Here is a 23,174-nt window from a genome sequence, read left to right on the forward strand (position 1 = left end):
GACTTATCATGGGCATCTAGTACAAACCCACCGACTCTTACAGCGACCTGGGCGTTGCTCCTCTCACCCTGCCTCCTGTTAAAACACCATCCCTCATTCCCATTTCCTCTGCCTCCACCACATCTGTTCCCAGGATGACCAATTCCAGCATTGAAGGAGGTCATCTGGGATTTTCTAAGACCGCAAATTGCCTTTCCACGTGATCAACAATGCCGTTCAGCACATCTCCTCCATTTCCCGCACCTCTGCCCTTGAACCCCAACCCTCCCAACGCAACAAGGACAGAACCCCCCCCACCCCCGGTCCCTACCTTCCACCCCACCAAGCTCGGTGTGCATCGTATCATTCACCGCCACTTCCACCACCTACAAGCAGACCCCACCACTAGGGATATATTTCCCTCCCCACCCCTATTAGTATTCGGGGAGATTATTCCCTCCGTGATGTCCTTATCAGATCTACGCGCCCTCCACCAGCCCACACCCTGCTCCTGGCACCTTCCCCTGCCACCGCAAAATGTGCACGCACACCTCACCTCCATCCAAGGTCCCAAAGGATCTTTCATACCTGACAGAAATGTACCTGTACTTGCTCAAATGTCATTTGTTGTACCAATTGTACCCGATGTGGTTTCCTCTACATTGAGGAGACAGGATGCCAACTTGTGGATCATTTCTGGGACATCCGTTCCAATCAACACGACTGCACCATGGCTGAATACTTCAACTCCCCTCCCACTCCACCAAGGGCATGCAGATCCTTGGCCTCCTCCATCGCCAAACCCTAACCACCTGGAGGAAGAACACCTCATCTTCCGCCTTGGAACCCTGCAACCACATGGGATTAATGTAAATTTCACCAGTTTTCTCATTTCCCCTCCCCCAACCTTATCCCAGTCCCAACCTTCCAACTCGGCACTGCCCTCTTGATTTGTCCATTGTCTTTCTCATCTATCCGCTCCACCCTCCTGTCCGACCTATCACCTTCTCCCCCGCCTTCATCTATGTATTGCATTCTCAGCTACCATTCCCCCCAGCCCTACCCCCTTCCCATTTATCTCTCAGCCTCCTGCCCACAAGCCTCATTCCTGATGAAGGGTTTATGCCCGGCACATTGATTCTCCTGCTCCTCGGATACTACCTGACCTGTGCTGCTAGATATGTAGACTGTGTCCCCCACAGAATGACAGATCGTATTAAACATCATTTCCCTTCAGTTGTTCTTAACAAGCAAGGTACTGACCATACTCAATCAACCAGCACTTGCAAACGTGACAACTCAGTATCCAACATTAAATCTAATTCTACGATTGGGAGAACATTTGTGAAATAATCCTAAGTGTGTGAAGAATTACATTGACAACCAATTCAGGATTGTCAATTGGGCTCACGTTGTGGTGCACTTCCATGTTTGGCAGTTATGTATATAATATAGTGCTAGTTCTTTGCATATAAAAATAATATGCTTGCACAATGCCTTTTAAAACTCAGCAAACTAGATGACAGCTATTCTCTAAATCATGTTCGGCCTTAACCAGTCGAAGCCAACCTGCCTGGTTTAAATTTTAAACGAAGCTAGACAGTTACCTGTCAGTCATCATCAACTAATGTATTCCTCATGGCAACATCTCTATGAATTGGAGTCCATTTGTCAACTATTTAGCACACTCCTCTCTTATGGTATAAATATTGTTTTTCCTTTGTTTTGGTATTTCTTATAAATTGTCCAAAGTGCAAGATGTAAAAGTTGGACAAAATGTGCCTTTTTAATACTGTATAATTGTTGAATATGTGTCCTCAGTACCAATTACAGTTGTACTATCTAGATGTGATTGTACAGCTTTAATTTTTCATGTTTTTGTTCATAAAATGGAAAGACGAAAAAGAGTATCTCCAACCTGTTGTTGGGTTATAGGAAATGGATTAACAATATTAATATGCCTTTTAAAAACTCTTTGTATGAAGCCAGTGTGATATTGTGCAGTATCTTATAGAGGCTTGAATGACATGAGCTATAGCAAGAAATGAGGCAGAATTGCATGAGAAGTCCAATGAGGTCACTTTGATGTATTTTAGCAAAGTTAAATTCTTTGAGATGTGATTCCCACGAGGCAGCAACAATTTGCCTGTTACACGGGATTTTTACTTGACCTTATTAATGAGATGGATTTTACATTAAGAGCCAGCTTCCTATCCTATCAGCTCCTCGCTTCCTCCAAAGGACCCTCATGTCAGACACCAGCACCAACATCTCAAGGCACCAGCCGCACGGCAAGCCACATCCTCAGACACTGGCATCTGATGTGCCAACCTCAGATAATCATGGCATATTTTTACTCCACTTACAGTAGCCTTCTGACCTTCAATGCTGCACCTCTAGATGTAGCAACAACTAGCATTGAAATGGGGGCCTCACAGTGGCTCAGTGGTTAGCACTGCTGCCTCACAGCACCAGAGACTCTGATTCGATTCCACCCTCGAGTGACTATCTGTGTGGAGTTTGCACATTCTCCCCGTGTCTGCGTGGGTTTTCTCCAGGTGCTCCAGTTTGCTCCCACAGTCAAAAAATGTGCAGGTTAGGAAGATTGACCATGTGAAATGCAAGGTTGCAGGGATAGAGTAATGTTGGTGTGGACTCGATAGGCCACGTGGCCGGCTCCCACGCTGTCGGGATTCTATGAAACACTTTATGTTCACAAACGCATGTCCAACACATTGACTGGACCAGGTTTCATATTCAGCTTCTGAACTGATTCAGTTTCCACTAACTGACTTTGAACCTCCTTGGATGCTTACTGCAGTTCTTCAACCAAAGATACCAGTCTCACTGTAATGTTCTATTGCTGTTTAACATATACACAAAGCTAGGGGTAGTGCCATGGTTGTTAGTAGCCCTTAGTCAAGTTGAGGAGGGTGGCTTTCTACCAAGGTGTCCTGGCACAGTATGTCACAAGGAGAAGCCTCCATTACCAGTCCAGGGCTTTGGATACAGTTAATCAACCGTTTAGGGTAGACAAATAAAGGATACTTTCCAGATTAGAGTAGCCAGCATCCACCCTTCCATTTTCTGTTTTGTTGTGGGCTGGTTTCCTTCTGGAATGAGAGGGAGAGACAGGTAATAGTGGAGAGGAAAATAGGTGGCACAGATGTCATTTTTGGTGAAGTTAGAGAGGTGTTCTGAGTGAGTGAGCAGGCACTGCAGATGGCAGACAGGGTTGGTGGTGTTGGGGGTTGGAGTAGGTTGCAGGCAATATTGGCAGTGAGCCTTGGTAGGAGGTGAATGGAGTGAGTGTGAGGTTTTGGAGAGATGATAGTGGCATTTACACTGGTGCAGTGGGGAAGATCACTGAGCTTCCTACATTGCTGTGCCTTCCTCCAAGAGACTGTGACTGCACTTACTCAATTGACAATTTCAGAAAGGGTATCATGGTCTGGTGTTGTGGCCTCCTCTGCTGATCCTGGGAGAAATGGACTATCCAACAGGAACTCTAGTTCTCAACCAACAAAGTGGAATGCCAATTTCCCCTTTTATGTCTCGGGAAAATGTCAGAAGGTGGGTAGGACAACTCTTGTGCTTGACAGTGCTTTTTCAAGTGCGCAGCATCCGTTTAAATATGAATGACTGTTCATTGTGGGATCTCCCAGCAGTGGTCAGCTGTTCAACGTGCAGAAAGTGATATGATGAGGTGAGAGTGTGAGGTAGGCAGTTAATGAGGTGAGTTTGGTAAGAGACAGTGAGAAAGCTCACTGGGCCCTGTGGAGAGTAACATTACATGAAACGTGATAAAATTGACAGCCTAAAGCAGTAAAGTTCAGCACATTATTTGCACCAGAATCCCAAAAACTGTAAAGCGTAGTGTAACTTTGCATTTTGTTAGGAAATACAGTGGAATCTGAGATACTTATCCCTCCACTTTTTCTGCTGTCTCCTGTTGGATTTATTTTAGATCTATAGTACCTCACTTAAGCAAATATTTTTCATGCATATTTACAATGTTCAACCACAAAGCATATCACAGCTGAGCTCAACTCTGTTCTAACCAAATCTTTGAACAAGTATATATTTTACTAGGTGTCACTGAACAGCACCCAAGAGCGTAATTTTGAGGCTAATATTTTGCTTTTGGCTAAATTGAGATTGTGAAGCTAATTGCAGTATCTAGCTGCTGCCCAAGCTAATATCAGCTAATGCAGCCAGACTGAAGGTCTAAACAAGCACCTTGCTCATCTATGTCGCATTACCTAGTGCACATGGACTGTAGTTGTTCAAGAAGGCAGCTCACCACCACCCTCTCAAGGGCAACAAGGGACAGACAGTAAATATTGGCCAGCCAGAGATGCTCATGTTCCTTAGGAAAATGTTTAAAATGTGAAACAAATCCTTTGACCCAATAGAAAATAGGAACCTTCATTTTTGCTGTATTAATGGTAAGTGGGACAGAAGTCTCATATTGCCAAGGCATTTTTCCTGCTCAAAATAAACTGATTAACACACTTGGAGCAGATAGAAAATTGTCTTGCAAACAAACTAAACTTTCATGCACAAATATTACCATCATTTTTAAGCTGTAGTTTGCTAGTAGGCTGCACAGGCCTTGCTCTTTCTAATCTACATCAAAAACTATTGATAATATAAATGTTTTGTTAATAATTTCACACCAAGCCCATTAAGTATTACGTAAAAGATTTCTGAAAGAAGGTGTATAGTTGAAAGGTTCTCTCTTGAGGGTGGGAAAGGAGAGACCATATAAATGGCATTTGTGACATTGATTGCAGACCTTAATGTCTTTATTTCACATGCAGCAAGAGACTGGAAATTCCTTAGCTAATTGTGTTTAATGTATAGAATTTGATTAGAATTATACCAGGAAGTTCGTTAGGAAATCAAGAATATATTTAAAAGTAGTCTGTCATCCTGTACTTGGGAGAATTTCTTTGTTTTGTTTGTTTTGCCCTTTGATTGCAAAACATCATGTAAAGATGACTTTAACTTTAAAACCTTTCATTATAAACTACAAACCAAAGAACAAAGCAGTCAAATGAAAACCAGATGAAAAACCTCATGCAGTTCACCAGAAATGCATCAGCTTTATTCCATTTTTAAAACAGTGCAGTGTCAGACTTATCCTCTTTGATTGCACAATTCTGGCACATTTTCAAGCTGCATTAATCCATTTTAAGTAACAAACATCTCGGGATAACGGATAACAAGATGCCAGGCATTTTAGAATGTCTTGGAAGTATACATCAAATTTTAAAAATTGCAGGAAATTAAGGGAATTTCCTGATGAAGCATTTGACTATCTTGAGTCGGTCTGCAGAAGAATTTATAACAAATTCTTTACTTCTTTACTGAAATCATGTGTTGGGTTTGATGCCACTTTTATGTGTAAAGGAATGCCTGAAACTTGAATAATAAAGCAGGAGGGTAAAGTGATCATATACTGTATTCACCAACAGTGTTTGCATAAAGCTGGCTGAGTCCAGGCCCTTCCTTGAGTGTGTGGTTTCTTGCATACAGTGACTTAAAATATGAGAAAAACTAGAAGATTGTTAATGTATTTTCCAAGAATGTATTCAGTGATATCTTTATAATTTGTCTTTATAATGTGATCATCTACATTTCAGTGATTGCGGAGTCAGCATGATCAATAAAACTTGATTCCAGTCAGAGTCTGATCATGCAGACTAGGGCATTATTATCCTTCAATTATACAAAAATACTCCCCCTGTCAGGAATACCATTTCCTTGCCTTTGAAATGTTTCTTTTTGTAATATTCCAATGCTTTCTGTACTGTGTGCTGTTTCACTTTATCCAGGTACTTCAGAAGCCTCAATGAAATCTTAGTGCAAATGCATATCCCTAACCGAAAATACATCTGCAACTGTATTGAAATAAATGTGCCAGGAAGAGATGAGACAGTCTTTGAAAGAGAAACTTGGTAAAAGATTTGTGGAGATTAGATTGGTGCTGGAAAAGCACAGCAGGTCAGGCAGCATCTGAGGAGCAGGAAAATCGACATTTCGGGCAAAAGCCCTTCATCAGGAATGACTGCTGTGCTTATCCAGCACCACTCTAATCTTGACTCTGATCTCCAGCATCTGCAGTGCCCACTTCTGCCTAAAAGATTTGTGGAACCTTCCATCAAAATTCACCTTTCCCTGCCAGAAATTACTGGGCTGCTACTCATTTCCATTTATTATTTTAAATCTTCCATGCCATCTAGGAAGATGTAAACGTGCATGTGTTTAGACTCCCTACAGTGTGGAAACAGGCCCTTCGTCCCAACAAGTCCACACTGACCCTCCGAAGAATAACCCATCCAGACCCATTTCCCCTCTGACTAATGCACCTAACACTATGGGCAATTTAGCACGGCCAATTCACCTGACCTGCACATCTTTGGACCTGTGGGAGGAAACCAGAGCACCCGGAGGAAACCCACACAGACACGGGGAGAATGTGCAAACTCCACACAGATAGCTACCCGAGGCTGGAATCGAATCTGGGACCCTGGTGCTGTGAGGCAGCAGTGCTAACCACTGAGCCACCGTGCCACCCTGTTTGTGACAAAACTTTCAATTCTGTATGTTTGGACAAGTGTGCACAATTCTGAAGTTCACCATTTACTAAATGCTCACATCACGTTTTGTGTATATTATAAGTACATATCTTTCAGATCTTAATTTGAAGCTACAGTGTTTCAAACTGTTAAATGCACATTTGTATATAAGCAGTTATATAAGTACCAATTAATTGAAGAATAAATTGTGATTTATATGTGAATACTTTGCCCTCATATTAAGTTCATTGGTTTACAGGCAAGCTTTATATTCCTTTTGAGGAAACAGAATTTTCCACCAGCAATACATCTCATTAATAAGACTAAGCTGAAATTCCTGTTTTCATTATTAATATTTTACCTAATGTAAAAATACTTGTCAAAGGAAAAACAATGTGGTTGTAATTGGAGTGTCTGTCAACAAGAGCTTAATGACATAGGAGAAGAAGTCAGAAATCAGGAGAAGTTAACAAGCTATTTCTGGAGAACAAAACTTGCTTTAAAATGGAGTAAGTGCTGTTCACTCATCAATCCCATGTTGTAATCTACATTGGGTCCTGGCTCAGAAAAAGCTTGATTTAAAATCCTAATCTTTTTTTGAAATCTTTCCACAGCTTTGTATCATCCACATTGATCTCCACCTTGAAACTCCTTGCGAATCTCTGACGTCTCTAGCTTTTTCCCGTTCTGGCTATTGTGGATGGAACATCTTTTATCATTCATCCTTCAGCAGACTACTGTCAGTTGTCTAAACCCTAAACTCTGGAATCGTCGTTCAATTTATTCTTATCCCCTCTCCAGCCTATTCCTCCTTTAGGATATTCCTTAAAGGCTACCTCTTTGACCAAGTTTTTTGCTGCCTGACTTAATATTTATGTCTGTAATGTGGTGTCAGATTTTGTTTAACAATGCTCCTATGAGATACCGTGAGGTGTTTTAGTACGTCAAAACACTATATATGAAAGTTGTTAATCTGCGTAGGAACACCAATTATTAATTTACAAGACAGAGGTAGATGATGGAAGGGTGTTTCCCTTGGCCAGGTATCTAGAAACAGAGTATCAGATTAAGAGGCTATTAATGAGGCAGAATTTCTTCACTTAGAGGATGGTGATTCTTTAGAATTGTTTGCCTTATTGACTATATTCAAGACCAAGATCAGTAGATTTCTAGATACTAAAGTTATTGAGGGATAGTACAGGAATATGCTGTTAAAGTATTAGATCAGCCTAGTTGAGTGGTGGTGCAAGCTCAAGGGATCCTGCATTCTTAATGTAAATGAGGAAAGCTGTATGACCAAACTGAAGCATTCTTGCAGTGTCTTCTCTTTGTTGTGGTCCCTTTAACTGAGTAAGAAGACATAAGGATTTTCAATGCCAGCTGTAGTCATAATTATGCCTCCAGCTTTAGCTCTGTGTTTAAGTTGAAAACATTTGCTTCCAAAGTTTAAAGGAGGAGCTAAGCCACATTCAAATAGATAGTTGATTTACTCAGTTAAATGTATAACTGGAATTACTTTTAAATCTAACCACCAGTTTTCAAATTCAAGACTTATTAACAACTGTATTCAGGAGAATTTAAGGAACTGAAACTGTTCAAAGTGTGTAAGCAACTTAGTTACTTGGAACTGTCAGAGAACAATAGCTAAGATCAGCTTAACTGTTGTAAGGTTTCATGAAGATGAACCACAATTGAAAATTCATTGTGAAGTAGTAACTGAGCACATAGTTTTCAATCATTTCCTCAAGCAGCTTGTTTGTAGATTATCACCTGACAAATGTGAGCATTTACTCATTTTATTCAATAATTTAAAGCATTTAAGAAGATACAAAGGAAGGAACTATTTGCCTTAGGCACCTCTCACGACCTCAGAATATCCAAAGCATTTCACAGTCAAATAGGTACTTTTACAGTGTGGTCACTGTTATCATGTAGATAAACGTCAGTCAATTTGCACACAGCAAAGTCTTGCAAAAAAATTAGTATAATATTTGTATAATGCTTTATACATAATAATTTAGGACTTAATGCTGACTAGGACACACATCTCTTCAAACAGTGGTAGAATATCTTTTACATACAGTGAAGAAGACAGACGTGGCCTTACTCTTCTCTCAGTTCTGCACTATGGTGTCAATCTAGGTTACATGTTCAAGTCTGAGTGTAAACCACTGTTGTGCTATTTTACCACTTTTTGAAGATGTGAGAAAACCACTGTGGAGGCATACAAAAGACTCAGTAGCTTCACAGAACCCATCTATGTCATAAACTATGCCAGCACTTTTGTTTCCACTACTCTGACCAGAAGCATTTTTTAACCCTTGGCTCAGTATTAGCAAGTGGCCTGAGTCAGAAATTGTGATTTAAAGCCCCACAACAGAATTTGAGCAAATAAATCAAGTTGACCTTTCAGTATAATGCTGATCGATAACTACATTGTTAGAGGTGCCATTTTTAAAATTAAAACACTAAACCATGGTCCTAAATAATTTTTGTTGTTAATGTCTGCACGTTTGATAGTTAGCTGTGTGAAGGTTTGTGGCACATTTTGTCTAAAATACATCAGTGATTACTGCTGTGAACTATTTCTTTGGCTCAGTTATTTAAGGCCAGAAAAGACACTATACAAATGCAAGTTCTTTCTTGCTTTGTGTGAAGATTAACATTTTCCATAAAAGATGTAGCCCAGAAACAGTCACTTAATCCAATAAGACCACCTCATTGTTTACAGTATACATCATTCAAGCCACTTCCTATCTTTCTTCATCTTGATCAATCAACATAGTCATCCATACCCGTCGATTTTATTTGGATTCACCCACCCCTTGATTCAGCCATATTGTTTTCTCAATTACTTCTGTTCAGTAGCATATTACACATTCTCACAATCCTTTAGATCGCTTTATTTTGAATTCCCTATTTGATATCTTTGAGTCTGAATCTTACATTTTGTGACAAAGTCAGAGTTTGCTTGTGTTTTTTTTTGGAGGGCTTTCCGATGCGAGATCTAGCCGGTTTTCTTGTCATATTTTACCAAACTTGCCGAATTAATTATCTGTCTCACTCTTATGGTGTCTGTAATGTCTCATTCCAGCTCCATCTTACCATGTGCCATTCCATTCCCACAACAACTCACTAATCAGCAGATATCCACTGAAAGACTGAAGTCTCATGCACCAGCGCCATGTTTGAAAGGCCATTGTGCACGTTGACAATTTTCGCAATCTGGCAACAGCATGACACAACAGTCATAAAACTGCACTGCTCACAGCACATTTCAGACTGACTGACACTTTCTCACTCTTAAAACATCATTCTCTCACCCTTGTAGTTGTTTAACCATCACACCACACATTTTGCCAGTCTGTAGCTACACATTGTCTGAACAGTCTTGGATTCAGCACCATCCTGTTCCCAGTGCCCACTGTGCACCTACAGCTTGTCATTGTCTAGTAGGGAGCATCACTTACAGCCAAGCAATAGGTCAAATGCAAACAATCAGTGAAAAGTGCCCTTTCCAAAATTAATTGTTTGCTTATCCCTGGTTTTTTTTAGGCATCTGTTTCCCAAATATCACCCCCCCCATCCTCCTCCCCCCACCCCCCACAGCACACCTACCCCTGCCAATTATTATATTACAGTGTTTTATAATATAGCCACTATTGCCTAGATACCTTTCTACTTCCTATATCTTCTCTGGTTCATTCCCCATTTCTAGATGCAGTTGTGAATGCTCCTTTGTTGGGTTCTTTCATATTGAATCAGAAAGAAGTCTTATAGACATTGTAGGAACTCCATTCCCTTACTCCCCTTTACCTACCCATTTCTATCCGATAATTTGTGAGGTAATTGAAAACCCCATCCTCTCCACCACCACCACAGCACATTCTTCCCAACCCCACCCCCCCACCCCACACCAAATTTTCCTTCATTTAAATTGGCTGTGCCTTTTTCACAGACAGGGACCTCAAAAAATATAAATATAGCAGGAACATTCAAAAAAGGAATTAGGAAAGCTAAAAGGAGCCATGAAATATCTTTGGCAAAAAGGATTAAGGAAAATTTCAAGGCATTTTTGGGCATATTTGAGGAGCAAGAGGATAGCTTTGGAAAGGGTAAGTCCATTCAAGGACAAAGGAGAAAATTTATGCATGGAGCCAGAGGAATTGTGCAATGTCCTCAACAAATACTTTGCATTGGTATTCACAAAGGAGAAGGTCATGGTGGAGTCATGGGAGTGGTATGTTGATATTCTAGGGCATGTCAATGTAAAAAAGGAGGATATGTTCGTGTTTTAAAAAAAACATTAAGGTAGGCAAGTCCCTGGGACCTGATAGGATCTATCCCAGAATGCTGTGGAAGGCAAGTGAGGAAATTGCTGGGGCCTTGTATGAAATTCTTATATTCTTTTTTGTCAGAGGAGAGGTTCCAGAGGGCTGGAGAATAGCCATTTTTCCTTTGTTTAAGAAGGGCTGTAAAGATTAGATTAGATTCCCTATAGTGTGATTAGATTAGATTCCCTGCAGGCTCTTCAGCCCAACCAGACCCTCTGAAGAGTAACCCACCCGGACCCATTTCCCCGCTGACTAATGCACCTAACACAATGAGCAATTTAACATGTCTAATTCACCTGACCTGTACATCTTTGGATTGTGGGAGGAAACCAGAGTACCGGAGAAGACCCACACAGACAGTTGCCCGAGGCTGGAATCGAACCTGGAACCCTAGTGCTGTGAGGCAGCAGTGCTAACCACTGAGCCATCGTGCACCCTTAGATAATTTAGGAAATTACAGGCTAGTGAGTCTTACGACAGTGGTCTTGAAATTATTGGAGGAGAATCTTGCACACAGGATTTACTCACGTGGAAAAATATGGCGTTATTAACAATCAGCGGCATAGCTTTCTATGGGAAGGTTGTATGGGGAAACTTGATTGAGTTTTTTAGGAAGTGACAAAGATGATCAATGAGGGCAAGATGTTAGATGTCTATATGGACTTTAGTGAGGCCTTTAGCATGGTCACTCATGGCAACTTGATAGAAAAGGAGAAGTCACATGGGATCCTCAGTGAGATGGTAAGTTGCATACAGAACTGGCTTACCTAAAGAAGACAGAGTGTAGTGATGGATGGGTATTTCTCTGACTGGAGATTTGTAACCAGTGGTGATGTGCAGTGGTCAGTGCTAGTTACCCCTGTTGCTTGTAACATGCATAAATGATTTGGAGGCGAATGTAGATGGCCTGTTTAGTGTGGTTCCAGATAATACAAAGATTGGAGGAGCTGTGGATAGTGAGGAGGATTGCCAGAATATACAGCAGAGTTTAGATTGGCTGAAGATTTGGGCAGAGAAATAACAGATAAAGTTCAATCCAGACAAATGTGAGGTGATGCTTTTTGCAATGCAGGAGCGAAGTATACAGTACAGAGGAACCTCGATTATCTGAGCGACGTATGCAGAGAGTATTCTGATTAGATAATCGAATGTCAAATAGCACAGTTTAGACAAGCATCGGGACCTTGCAATCTTGTTTGGATATACCGAAATGTGGATAATTGGCATTCAGATATCGAGGTTCCTCTATAAATGGCAGAACTTTTAGAGCGTCAACATACAGAGGGACCTACGTGTACAGGTTCCTGAAAGTGGCAACACAAGTGGATAAACTGGTCAAGATTGCATATGGCATTCTTGCCTTCATCAGTCAGGCATACAGTACAAAAATTGGAAAGTTATGTTGCAGCCCTATAGAACCTCAGTTAGGCCACATTTAGAGTATTGTGTCCAGTTCTGATTGTCACCTACCTCGAGGTGAGTATGTGGAGAATGTTCTGTTCATTTACAAGTTCCCGAAAGATGTGAAGGCTTTGGAGAGGGTACAGAAACAGTCTACCAGGATGTTGCATGGTTTGGAAGGTATTAATTATGAGGAGTGATTGGACAAACTTGATTTATTTTCACTTGAACATCAGAGGCTGACGGGGCAACCTGATAGAAGTGTGCAACATTATGAGAGGCATCGATAGATTGGACTGTTGAAATTTTTTTCCGAGGGTAGAAATGTCAATTACTTGGCAACATAGGTTTAAAGTAGATGTGAGAGGCTGCTTTTTTACACAGAATGCGCTAAGTACCTGGAATGCACTACCAGAGGAAGTAGTGCAGCCAGATAGAATAGTAACATTCAAGAGGTATCTTAACCGGTATATGAATCGACAGGGAATAGAGGGAAACAGACCTTGTAGAAGGAAAAGTTTTTTTACTTTGGAAAGGCATCATGTGTCGGCACAACCTTGGTTGGACGAAGGGCTTGTTCCTGTGTTGTACTGTTCTTTGTTCTTTTTCTAGTTTGAACTTGTCTCCTGGTCCTGTGTCCTGATGTGGTTTTGAAACATATTCTACTTTTTGTTCCTTTCTGTTTACTAACTGGTGTATCTTTCGATCATGTAATTTCAAGGTGAAAAGTCCAAGTTTCTTCCCTTTCTCTTCAATATAGTCCTTTTATTTGAGAGATCAGCCATCTGGTTTCTTTGTTCACTGCCTCTGTGCTTGAATGTCTCCTGGATATTTCAGTAGAGAGTTTGGACCTGAAACACAATATACAGTCTAACCAGCTGAAAGTGCAATTTCAATATAATTTCCTTTAAATTGTGCTCTCTTATGTTACCATTTAGTTTAATGCTATTTGCCTGATTGATTACTGCTCCACAATGATTGGTTGAATCTAGTAACCTGAAGATTCCTTTCATGGTGGTGTTTGCTAGTTTGACACCATTTCATGGAGGGTTTATCCACATTAAGCTCATCTTCATTGTGATTTAGGATGCTGCCTTACTTTGTAGTTCACAAGCTGTCTTTTAGGAATCAACTGTCTTTCTCAGTTTAGATTCCTCTACGGGATAAATCATTTTATATTGAATTGGTGATTTCAAGTTATTTATCTAAATTAAAAATTGTAAGTGTTCTAATGTCAAATTCTCACCAGGTACTTCCACCTCAGCACCATTCCCCTAGCAATTTCCTATTGCTTCCGAACATTTTTCTTTAGCTATTCAAAGTTTTACCCAGAATGTACATCAATTTAAGCTTAGGCTTTTATGTAAGACTTTTAATTTTTTTGTAGAAATTAAAGAGCAACACTTCAGGCTTTTCTGCAGTCCACTGAGTATGTCATATACTTAGGGTAAACAGAATCAATTAGAGCAGGTTAGGCAGACCTTCCTCTACTAAATTTACAGTGACTGCTACTTACGAGGTTATTATCTCACAGGTATTCATGTAGTGAATGATTATAGTTTCAAGACTAGGAGATAAACATGGCGCCGCTATATGTTAGCTTGCAACATATAACAGCTGCAAGCTAGTTAATACAAGGGCAATGCTACTCATTAATCACATTCATTATGTGTAATTATTGGTTTTGCCATGAATGGCAAAGTTTGAGATGGATGGTCTTGCATTCCTTTCACTTGAAAACTATTTTAGAAAGGTTTAAAAAGGTATACTTCAGTTAATGTTTGCGAAAGCCTTTTCAAGTTCTTTATCAAGTATACATATAATATCATTTATGCATTCATTCTAGGATATATCAGTATTATGAAAACAGTAGACATTGCTGTCTCCTCTTATCCAGTTTTTTAGTTTCTTCTTTTGAATTTTTAAGTTTCATTGCAGCTAATGTGCATTAAGTTTGAATAAGTGTCACTGATGGATTGACATTCATAAATGTTGTGAGTCCTTAAGAGAATACATATGCACATCAGTGTGGGGTTATTGCTGTTATTTCATGTGATATTTAATATTTGCACATACTACACACTCCACACACACTTTTTTTGAGGACAAAATCATTTAGTGATGGTTCCTGGAGTTTCAGTAGTTTCAGAGATATTCAAATGTGCTGAAATAGAATGAAAGTTCAAATTTATTGCCTTTCCCTGAGGTGAGCTAGCAGATAACACCACCTTCTAGCTTCTCCTCGATTAAGTCAGGGGAAGTAGAAGCCTCACAGACAGCTTAGTCAGTTCCCACAAAGGGCCTCGACCTGCTGATGCTGGCTTTATTCTAGTGACAGGCAAGCATTTGGTACATGGGAAGTATACAAAGCAAACTTTGTCTTGGTTGTTGGTTCCTGGAGAAGTGGGGTGGGAGATCCCTCATTGTCATGTACTCAGTGCCTGGTCGATGAACCTTCCTTCTGATAGCCTTAACCCTCCGTCTGCAACCCCCTCCTTGCAACCTTTGTCCTGACCTGTGGCCCACGTCCCTTGTTGAATAATGAGTCTCTATTAAGTGCATTGCTGGCTGATACCACTATTTCCCTAATGGCACTGACAACAGTGGTTAGCTGTTGGCCTCAGTTTGGTTGTCTGTGGGGGAGGGGAATTTCTATTGTCAGGGTCCTTGATCCTTGATCCTAGATAAACCACACTATTGGCAACACTAATGGTAGCCTCTTTCCCCACTGGGGACAACACAGACTCTTGCCACCCTCCCCAGGTGGGTGAGTACTGACTTTATTTCTTGACTAAGTTCTGCTAATAGACATTGCAAAGTTACTAATAGTGAAATCCTAAAATGAAGCAAAAATTATCTTGATCCAGTTATAGAGTCATAGAAATGTACAGCATGGAAACAGACCCTTTGGTCCAACCCGTCCATGCCGACCAGATTTCCCAACCCAATCTAGCCCCACCTGCCAGCACTGGCCTATAACCCTCCAAACCCTTCCTATTCATATACCCATCCAAATGCCTCTTAAATTTTGCAATTGTACCAGTCTCCACCACTTCCTCTGGCAGCTCATTCCATACGTATACCAGCCTCTGTGTGAAAAAGTTGCCCCTTAGGTCTCTTTTATATCTTTCCCCTCTCACCCTAAACCTATGCTCTCAGTTCTGGACTCCTTGACCCCAGGGAAAAGACTTTGCCTATTTATCCTATCCATGCCCCTCATAATTTTGTAAACCTCTATATGGTCACCCCTCAGCCTCCGACGCTCCAGGGAAAACAGCCCCATCCTGTTCAGCCTCTCCCTATAGGTCAAATCCTCCAACCCTGGCAACATCCTTGTAAATCTTTTCTGAACCCTTTCAAGTTTCACAACGTCTTTCCGATAACCATTCATTAAGTGACTCTTTCAGTTTGTATGTATAGTAGTAGGGCCTGACTGTCTCAGTAATCAGTATCATGCCACAAAATATTGAGTAATGTACGTTAAGTATCTTGTTCTGCTGATTAGAACTTTTTATTAACGATTGGTCTTTAGATTCCCCACAGTGTGGAAACAGGCCCTTCGGCCCAACAAGTCCACACCGACCCTCCGAAGAGTAACCCACCCAGTCCCATTTCCCTCTGACTAATGTACCTAACACTATGGACAATTTAGCATAGTCAATTCACTTGACCTGCACATCTTTGGACCGTGGGAGGAAACCCACGCAGACTTGGGGAGAATATGCAAACTCCACACAGACTGTCCCCTGAAGCTGGCCTCGAACTGCATAGCTGTTGAGAGAGAACATTGTTCTGTTTTTGTTAACTGCTGAGTCAAGTAGTCAACTGGAAGAGAACGTAAGCAGATTGCAAATGCAGACATTTTAAGCACTTATAAATATTATTAGAAAATATCATTTGAGATGAGGCAGCTGGACCAACCAAGTCCAAAATTTCCACAGACTTTCACTCGTAATTAAACCATGGATTCCTTCTCACCAATTTTAATCATCTTGGAAATGTAACAAAATACTAATTTGTCCTCCCATCTTCATTATTTAAAACTTACTACTCCATACCAAGGTTGGCTAAAGTTTTTGTAATATAGCTATGTCCCAAAGATTCACCGTTCAAACTTCCCTCGGCATGTATTACAAGGATTTCCTGAAGGTGCAAGGTGCGGATCCAACCAGTGAGATGTATTTGGGGCAAAATGAAGAAATTGTTGTTGGAGATGGAGGAACCAGATTACATTGCCTTGTCAGTAAATACCTTGAAGGAGACATAGCCTCGTTGCTTTAAATTTATCCAATACATTATATTTCCCAGTTCCTTTCAGAGAACTTCCACCCTTAGGCTCAGTATGGATTGGAAGCTTTCTCATATTATGTAAGTGAAGCAGACTTCATAAATCAAGCTGGGACAATAAACTAATGTTGATGTCATACTGCCCAACTCATGCCTGAAAACAAAATGGAAATTTTCCTGATGCGGATTTGCATCAGTAACACATGTATGTTTCCTCCATTATCTGGGAGGATCTAGGTAACTCTTTCAATCCCATCATTCAGTGACGTGTCAAGTCAATGTTGCAGCAATAAGATTGAACTTCTCAGGATTGGATACTTTGCTGCATGAGTTGTGCAAAGATCTAGTAAAACAAGAAATCACCATAACTGTATTTGATCTGTTTGCAAAATAATGTAACCAAAATTCTACTAAAGATCCATTTTTTAAAATATTACATGGAATTATCTTCAGTGTGTGTTTTTCTTTGCCTCACATAGAGTCCATCATTTAATTCTGTTCAATAAAAGTTTTGAAATGCTGGTCAAGAGTTGTGCTCATGAAGCATTAGACTTAGTGTACATGTGTTGTATGAACTAGTAGTTCATTTTCTCCCATCTTAACATTTAAATTAAGTTGCCCATTATTGTATTGTGTTTACTAACTGTACTACTACGTGCTTTTAGTTCACAGTGAGCATTTATTGTTGAAAGAAGTGTGTTCCACCTAGAACTGGGTGTTTTCTTTCTTGACTGTGAAACACAGTGATGCAATGTTATGTGTTTATCTACACAGCTGGTGGGAAAGCCCTCAATACAAGAATTTCAATAAAACCATTTAAAACTCACCCATGTGGTATTCCTGTAAATGCAATGTAAACTAGTTTTCAGTTTTTGTTCTCCGTTTTAGGATTTTTTAAAATTTGCATTGGTTTTAAAACAAAAAGATAATGGATGAGAAAGGAGAAAAGCCCAGTTTATATTTTGAGATATTTATTGATATTGACAAAAAGGAAAATGTGTGGGTGCATTTTTTCCTCTGCTTATTAAAGTAGAAACAAGTTGATAAGTAACAAATAGTTAAAGGACTAATGGCAGTACCATTGCCTTATGTTGTGTAAGATAGGAGTAGTGTTTGATGGACTGAAAACTATTGGTTTATTTTAAACAACTTATATATCCTTCCTTCTACAACTTGCATGCCACATGCTACATGAATATAGGCACTGTCTTGAAAAATGATACTTTCGACTTCCTGTGGTGTTTTCAGGAGCACAACATCTTTAGGGTGACTGTTTATTCCATGAGGAAACATCTGATCTCTGCTCAGTATTTTCTGGTAATACACACAAATCAGGAACACAGCATTTGAAAAAATTGCTGGTGTGAACCTGTATCCCATCATCGAAGTGTTCATACTGCAGTGAAAAGTATAGCATAGTATCCAAAAAGCCATTTTTTAAAAAAAGTATAAATTTAATAATTGGATTTGTCACTACCATTTCCAGGCTCATTATTTAGTTAAATATCTTTTATCTCCTTAAGTATAATTCTACTGACCGCTAACTCAGAAAAAAAACTCATTACTTGGTAAAAGTTATTGAAATATATAGCTTTCCTAGATGCCTTCACAGGATATAATTGGAGAACTTGCAACTAGAGGGCATAGATTCAGAACAAGAGGTTGACTATGTCTAAATTGAAGAGAATTTTCTTCAGACGGTTGCAAATATTTGGAATTCTTTATGCCAGAATGCTCTGAATGCTTTGTCATGCTATGTTTAAGCTGAAGATCGATAGATATTTGGATTCTAAGGGAATCAAGTTTGGATAAGTTTAGTTTTACACATTTCCTTCCTCCCCCACTGGAGCAACTGCATTAAGTTCGATGTTGAAATTGGGCTATCAAGACATTGTCTTTCTGCCACTCAAATAATACAAAATATAAGAACATGTTTCCTGAATTAATTTTATTTTAACAGCAGCTAAATGAACTCTTGCATTTGGTGTTATTAGTAAAGAAGCTTTTTCTTGGTGTTAGATTTCCCTGCTTGTGCTGTCTATTGAGCCAGTTGTTAGAATTTTTCATACAATTTTACAAGTCAATGCATAGCAGTAATGGGGCTTAGGACTGAACATTGAAGATTCAACGTGTGTTCTTAATCAAGTACAAATTATGTGATTCTATTTATCTTAGTAGTTTCTTCTGCAACCTTTCTGTCATTGAAATTTTCCAAAAAAAGAGACCATTTCAGTGCCAATTTTGTATGCTGGAAGTTGAATTCAGTAAGTCTGGGATTAAGAGTCTAAAGAAACCATTGTCAAAAAACCATCTGTTTCAGTCATGTTCTTTAGCGAAAGAAATCTGCCATCCTTACCTGGTCTGGCCTACATGTGATTTCAAACCCCCAGCAATGTGGTTGACTCTTAGGGATGGGCAATAAGTACTGACCTAACCTGTGATATCCACATACCTTTAATAATTTTTAATAGTTCATCATTAGATATTTGTAAAGTTTTGCAATTAAATGTATTTTTATAATTTTATTCCTCCTTCACCCATCATGCAGATATTTCATTTTCTGCCATTAATCCATCCCGGGCTATGGATCTTGGCCTAGGTGTGCTGTGTGAACTATTACAGATTTGGAATCAAACTTCCCTTGGAATTGTAACCCTAATAGAATGGATGCTGGGAGAAGATAATATGGAAGGAGATGCAACAAATGACAATGTGGTACGTTTATAAGGAATAAAACTTTTGTATAGAAAGCTTGCCAAATGTATAACCCTCTTCTTCCACCATCCACACCCATACTTTGACACATGATTTTTGCCTTTCTTTTTTACTACATTCTAAGAAAGGTGCTGACACATCTGTGGTTGAATCAGTGGGCACCAATCACTACCCTCTTTACATAACCAGTTATTTGTTATTTTATAAGAAAAAGGAGATGTGAACGCAGGAGCTACTGAGAAAATATTGCGATCAAGTCTAATATTACTGAAACCCAACATCTGACCACACACTCTTTCAGTTGGGGTTGGAGGAGCACCTGTGACACAAAGTGGAGGGAGCTATAAGAGAGAGTAGTCAATAAAATCTGGACACAGAGGCAAGGTTACTTGGCTTTGTATCTTACTGACTGGCTTAGATTCACATTGACAAAATATAGTACTCCAAATTATGATACAGAACTGCAAAGAGAAAGGAGGGTCGGGTTTGCAGATGGAAATGTTGGAAGTAAGGGTTGCCTGTGATGTCTCCTCAACTACAGGGCAATTTAAAATGCCTCAACAGTTTTCTTTTCCAGCCACCATGTAGCTCCATTTAGTAATTGCGGAGCTAGAGAGCAACTAGGAAACAAGATGCAAGTAGATTTGGCATAGTGTAGAGTTGAGGTTGATAACTAGTTATGAATGTGGGTTGGCAGTATGGTGGAATAACAAAACTTTCAGGGGTTGTTGGGGAAGGATGCTTGAAAATCAGCTTGGCAGAATTGGAGCAGAGAAAGTGTGCAATACAGACACTTAGTTCATGGATCTGTGCCAGAGATTCCACCTAGTTTCAGATGCCTGTCTATGCTTACCCATGTCTAATTCAATTTATCACTGCTTCCATGATGTATCTGGTAATTGGAATCTCAGTGATGTTAACCAAATTTTCTACTGCTCCAACCCACAAGCTCCACTTCCATTCTAAATTAGTGTCCACAGTTCACTGCTTTTATGCAGACAAAAGCTAAAACCCAATATGGGCAAAAATATCTCCTTCAAGCTCTGCTTCCCCATGTTCCAAGAGACCAGCCTGCAGAATTTAGAAATAAAATAATAATTAAAACTTAGGTATTCACTGATTTTACCCACAGAAGAAGGAAGCTCCCAACAAGTTGTGGCTGCATGGGTAGATTTGGGCAAAGGTGAAGGGGTGGTAGGTCTTTCCCTGGCCCTCTGTGCCCATTACAGACATCCTGCTGTGAGATCACCCCTCATCCAGAATCACTCATCATTTAGCCTCCCTGCTGCACGTGTACACACCCTCGCCCTTTTTTACATGGGTGTCCAGTTAAAGAGCTGCTATCTGATAATCAGCAGCTCTAATTGGCCAGACTTTCTGTCCCAGAGGGGCAGAATTCAGGCCTTACCCTTCTATCTGCCAGCTGACTATGAAATGACAACAAAGCAGCTGTTATTCCCATGAGCAGGTCCATCATGAACCTTTTAACCCAGTGTATTCCACGTTTAGCTTGTTTATTTTTTCCCTTTGCTGAAGAGAAACAGGCTTTTTAAATGTTTTTCATTTTATATACATTTTATTTTAATCTTCTGCAGTCCATCTTGACACCTAATTTAATCTCACCTGTGCTGTGTGTGCAATAAATATTTGGAAGAAAAGCTTAAGCACAAGTACTAACATTCGACTGGCTGTATTTACAAGAATCTCAGAACCATAGAGTCACAGAGATGAACAGTACGGAAACAGACCTTTCAATTCAACTCGACTGCACCAAACAGATATCCTAAACTGTATCTAGTCCCATTTGTCAGCATTTGGCCCATATCTTTTAACCCAGATGCCTTTTAATTGTTGTATTGTACCACCACCTCTGGCAGCTCGTTCCATTTGTGTATCACCCTCTGTGTGAAAAAGTTGCATCTCGCATCCCTTTCAAATATTTCTCCTCTCACCTTAAAACTATACCTTCTGGTTTTGGATTCCTCTAACCTGGAAAAGGACCTTGGCTACTCACCCTATCCATACCCTTCATGATATTATAAACCTCTATAAGGTCACCCCTCAGCCTCTGATGCTTCAGGGAAAACGGCCCTAGTCTATTCAGCATCTCCCTATAGCTCAACCTTCCAATCCAGGTACATCCTTGTAAATCTTTTCTGAACCCTTTCAAGTTTACCAATATTTTTCATATAGCAGGAGACCAGAATTGAATGCAGTATTCTGAAAGTGACTTCACCAATGTCCTGTACAGCCACAACATGATGTCCCAACTCTTATACCAATAGCCTACTATTCATTTGTTTATAAGCTAATAATGGCTACTGAAACTGCCTTCCTTCGCTGTCAAATATAAAGGCATACTCAACATCTAGGCCCACTCACTATTGTGTAAGTATTCCCCTAGAGAATGTAAGGACTGCAGAATTATCACTACCCTCTGCTGGTTTAATTCTTGGAATTCAGGCCTGCTGTAAGCATAGCAACATTCTGCATTTGTTTTAAAACTGTACATTGTTGCAGGGTATTTCTAACCGTAGTGGCGGAGTTGATACATTAACAAAACAATACTGCCTGCTCAGTTCCTTTTTATTTTGAAAAATATAAACTTTTGTTACACTTTATAAACTAGGAACTAGTACAAGGCTTATCAGAATTGATTTATCATCAGGATCATAAGGATTTATCATCAGCATTTGTTCAGAATCTTGAAACTCCCTACCTAATGCATTGTGCAAATACCTTCGCCCACTGATTTCAGTGACTCAAGAAAGTGGTTCACCATCACCTTCTCAAGGACAAGGATAGACACTAAATTGCCAGTAACAATGACTATTAACAAATAAAAATGTATTATAGATTTAGTTTCAAATGCCAAATTTTCAGATTATGTTTCCTTTGCTGACTGAATATATTTCCTTTATTTTTAGGAAAATTATGACATGCTTTTTGATAAAGGTGAATTTAACCTTTGGGCAGAAAAGATTATATTTGCCAATTTACTCCAGAAACATCTTTTCAACCTCATCTCCGAGTCACACGTGGTTCCAGATGATGAATCAGGACTCTGCCGGTTAACAACGATGGCTGCCAATCAAGCCCAGCGTGTAGCGGGGCTCTTAAAGGGCCTACCACCTGCACCAGAATTTTCTAGAACAGCAGACTACACAAGGCTAAGCATTCAAAAAGTGAGGCTTTTGAATGTAGCTAAGCTACTGAGCCTGTTTGGATTGGGTGCTGTTATTACAGGACATTTCTGAAGTGAATGATCTCATTATTTGACTTGGCCAGAAACTGAGGAAAAACAGATCAACTGAAGCAAACTCTTGACAAAGAGAGGCTTGTTCGGACTTGAAAAGGCTGTATCCTATAGATGTGTGTGTCTTACCACAAGAAGATTTTTGTGCCAACAGTAATTACATGACAGCTATTTCCTCATTTCACTGTTGAACACTGGATTGTGTTGGCAACAAAAATGAACTTTTGTTCATGTCTAAGTATGATAGTGCGCACACCTGTAATTCAGAATTATACATTCTAACTAGGACAAGGGAAAAGTATGGATCATTAATCATTCAAGTGTTCTGTGTTATATTTTAATCAAATAAATTGAAATGTAATTTTTAATTTATCGGTGTGTTTCTCAACTTTGCAAAGATTTGATAGTCAGATGTAGAAAAACGGCATTGAGGATTTACATCTTTTCTCATCAAAACATCAGACACCTCTAACACATCTTACGTCCAAATCAGAGCCAACTCAAGTTTAAAAAGAAATTTTCTTGCAGTGCGATTTATTAAATTTATGAAGGAACTGTCACTTTCCTTGAAGTAGAAGAACGACAGTTTCATTTTATTTCCCACAAATCTGGAAGTGA

The 23,174-nt window shown here is 39.7% G+C and overlaps 1 protein-coding gene across 1 annotated transcript in view; it reads left to right on the forward strand.

The window, feature by feature from the left end:
• Positions 1-22,880, forward strand: part of thada (THADA armadillo repeat containing) — a 367,664-nt gene extending 344,784 nt beyond the window's left edge. The window contains exons 36-37 of the mRNA XM_060831397.1: positions 19,134-19,300; positions 22,228-22,880. Coding sequence (XP_060687380.1) covers positions 19,134-19,300; positions 22,228-22,557 — 497 coding nt within the window. The 3' untranslated portion in view covers positions 22,558-22,880. The remainder of the gene's footprint in view (positions 1-19,133; positions 19,301-22,227) is intronic.
• Positions 22,881-23,174: the final 294 nt, after the last annotated feature.

Source organism: Hemiscyllium ocellatum, chromosome 10, assembly GCF_020745735.1.
Source record: "Hemiscyllium ocellatum isolate sHemOce1 chromosome 10, sHemOce1.pat.X.cur, whole genome shotgun sequence".
In the NCBI taxonomy this organism is placed as follows: Eukaryota; Metazoa; Chordata; class Chondrichthyes; order Orectolobiformes; family Hemiscylliidae; genus Hemiscyllium; species Hemiscyllium ocellatum.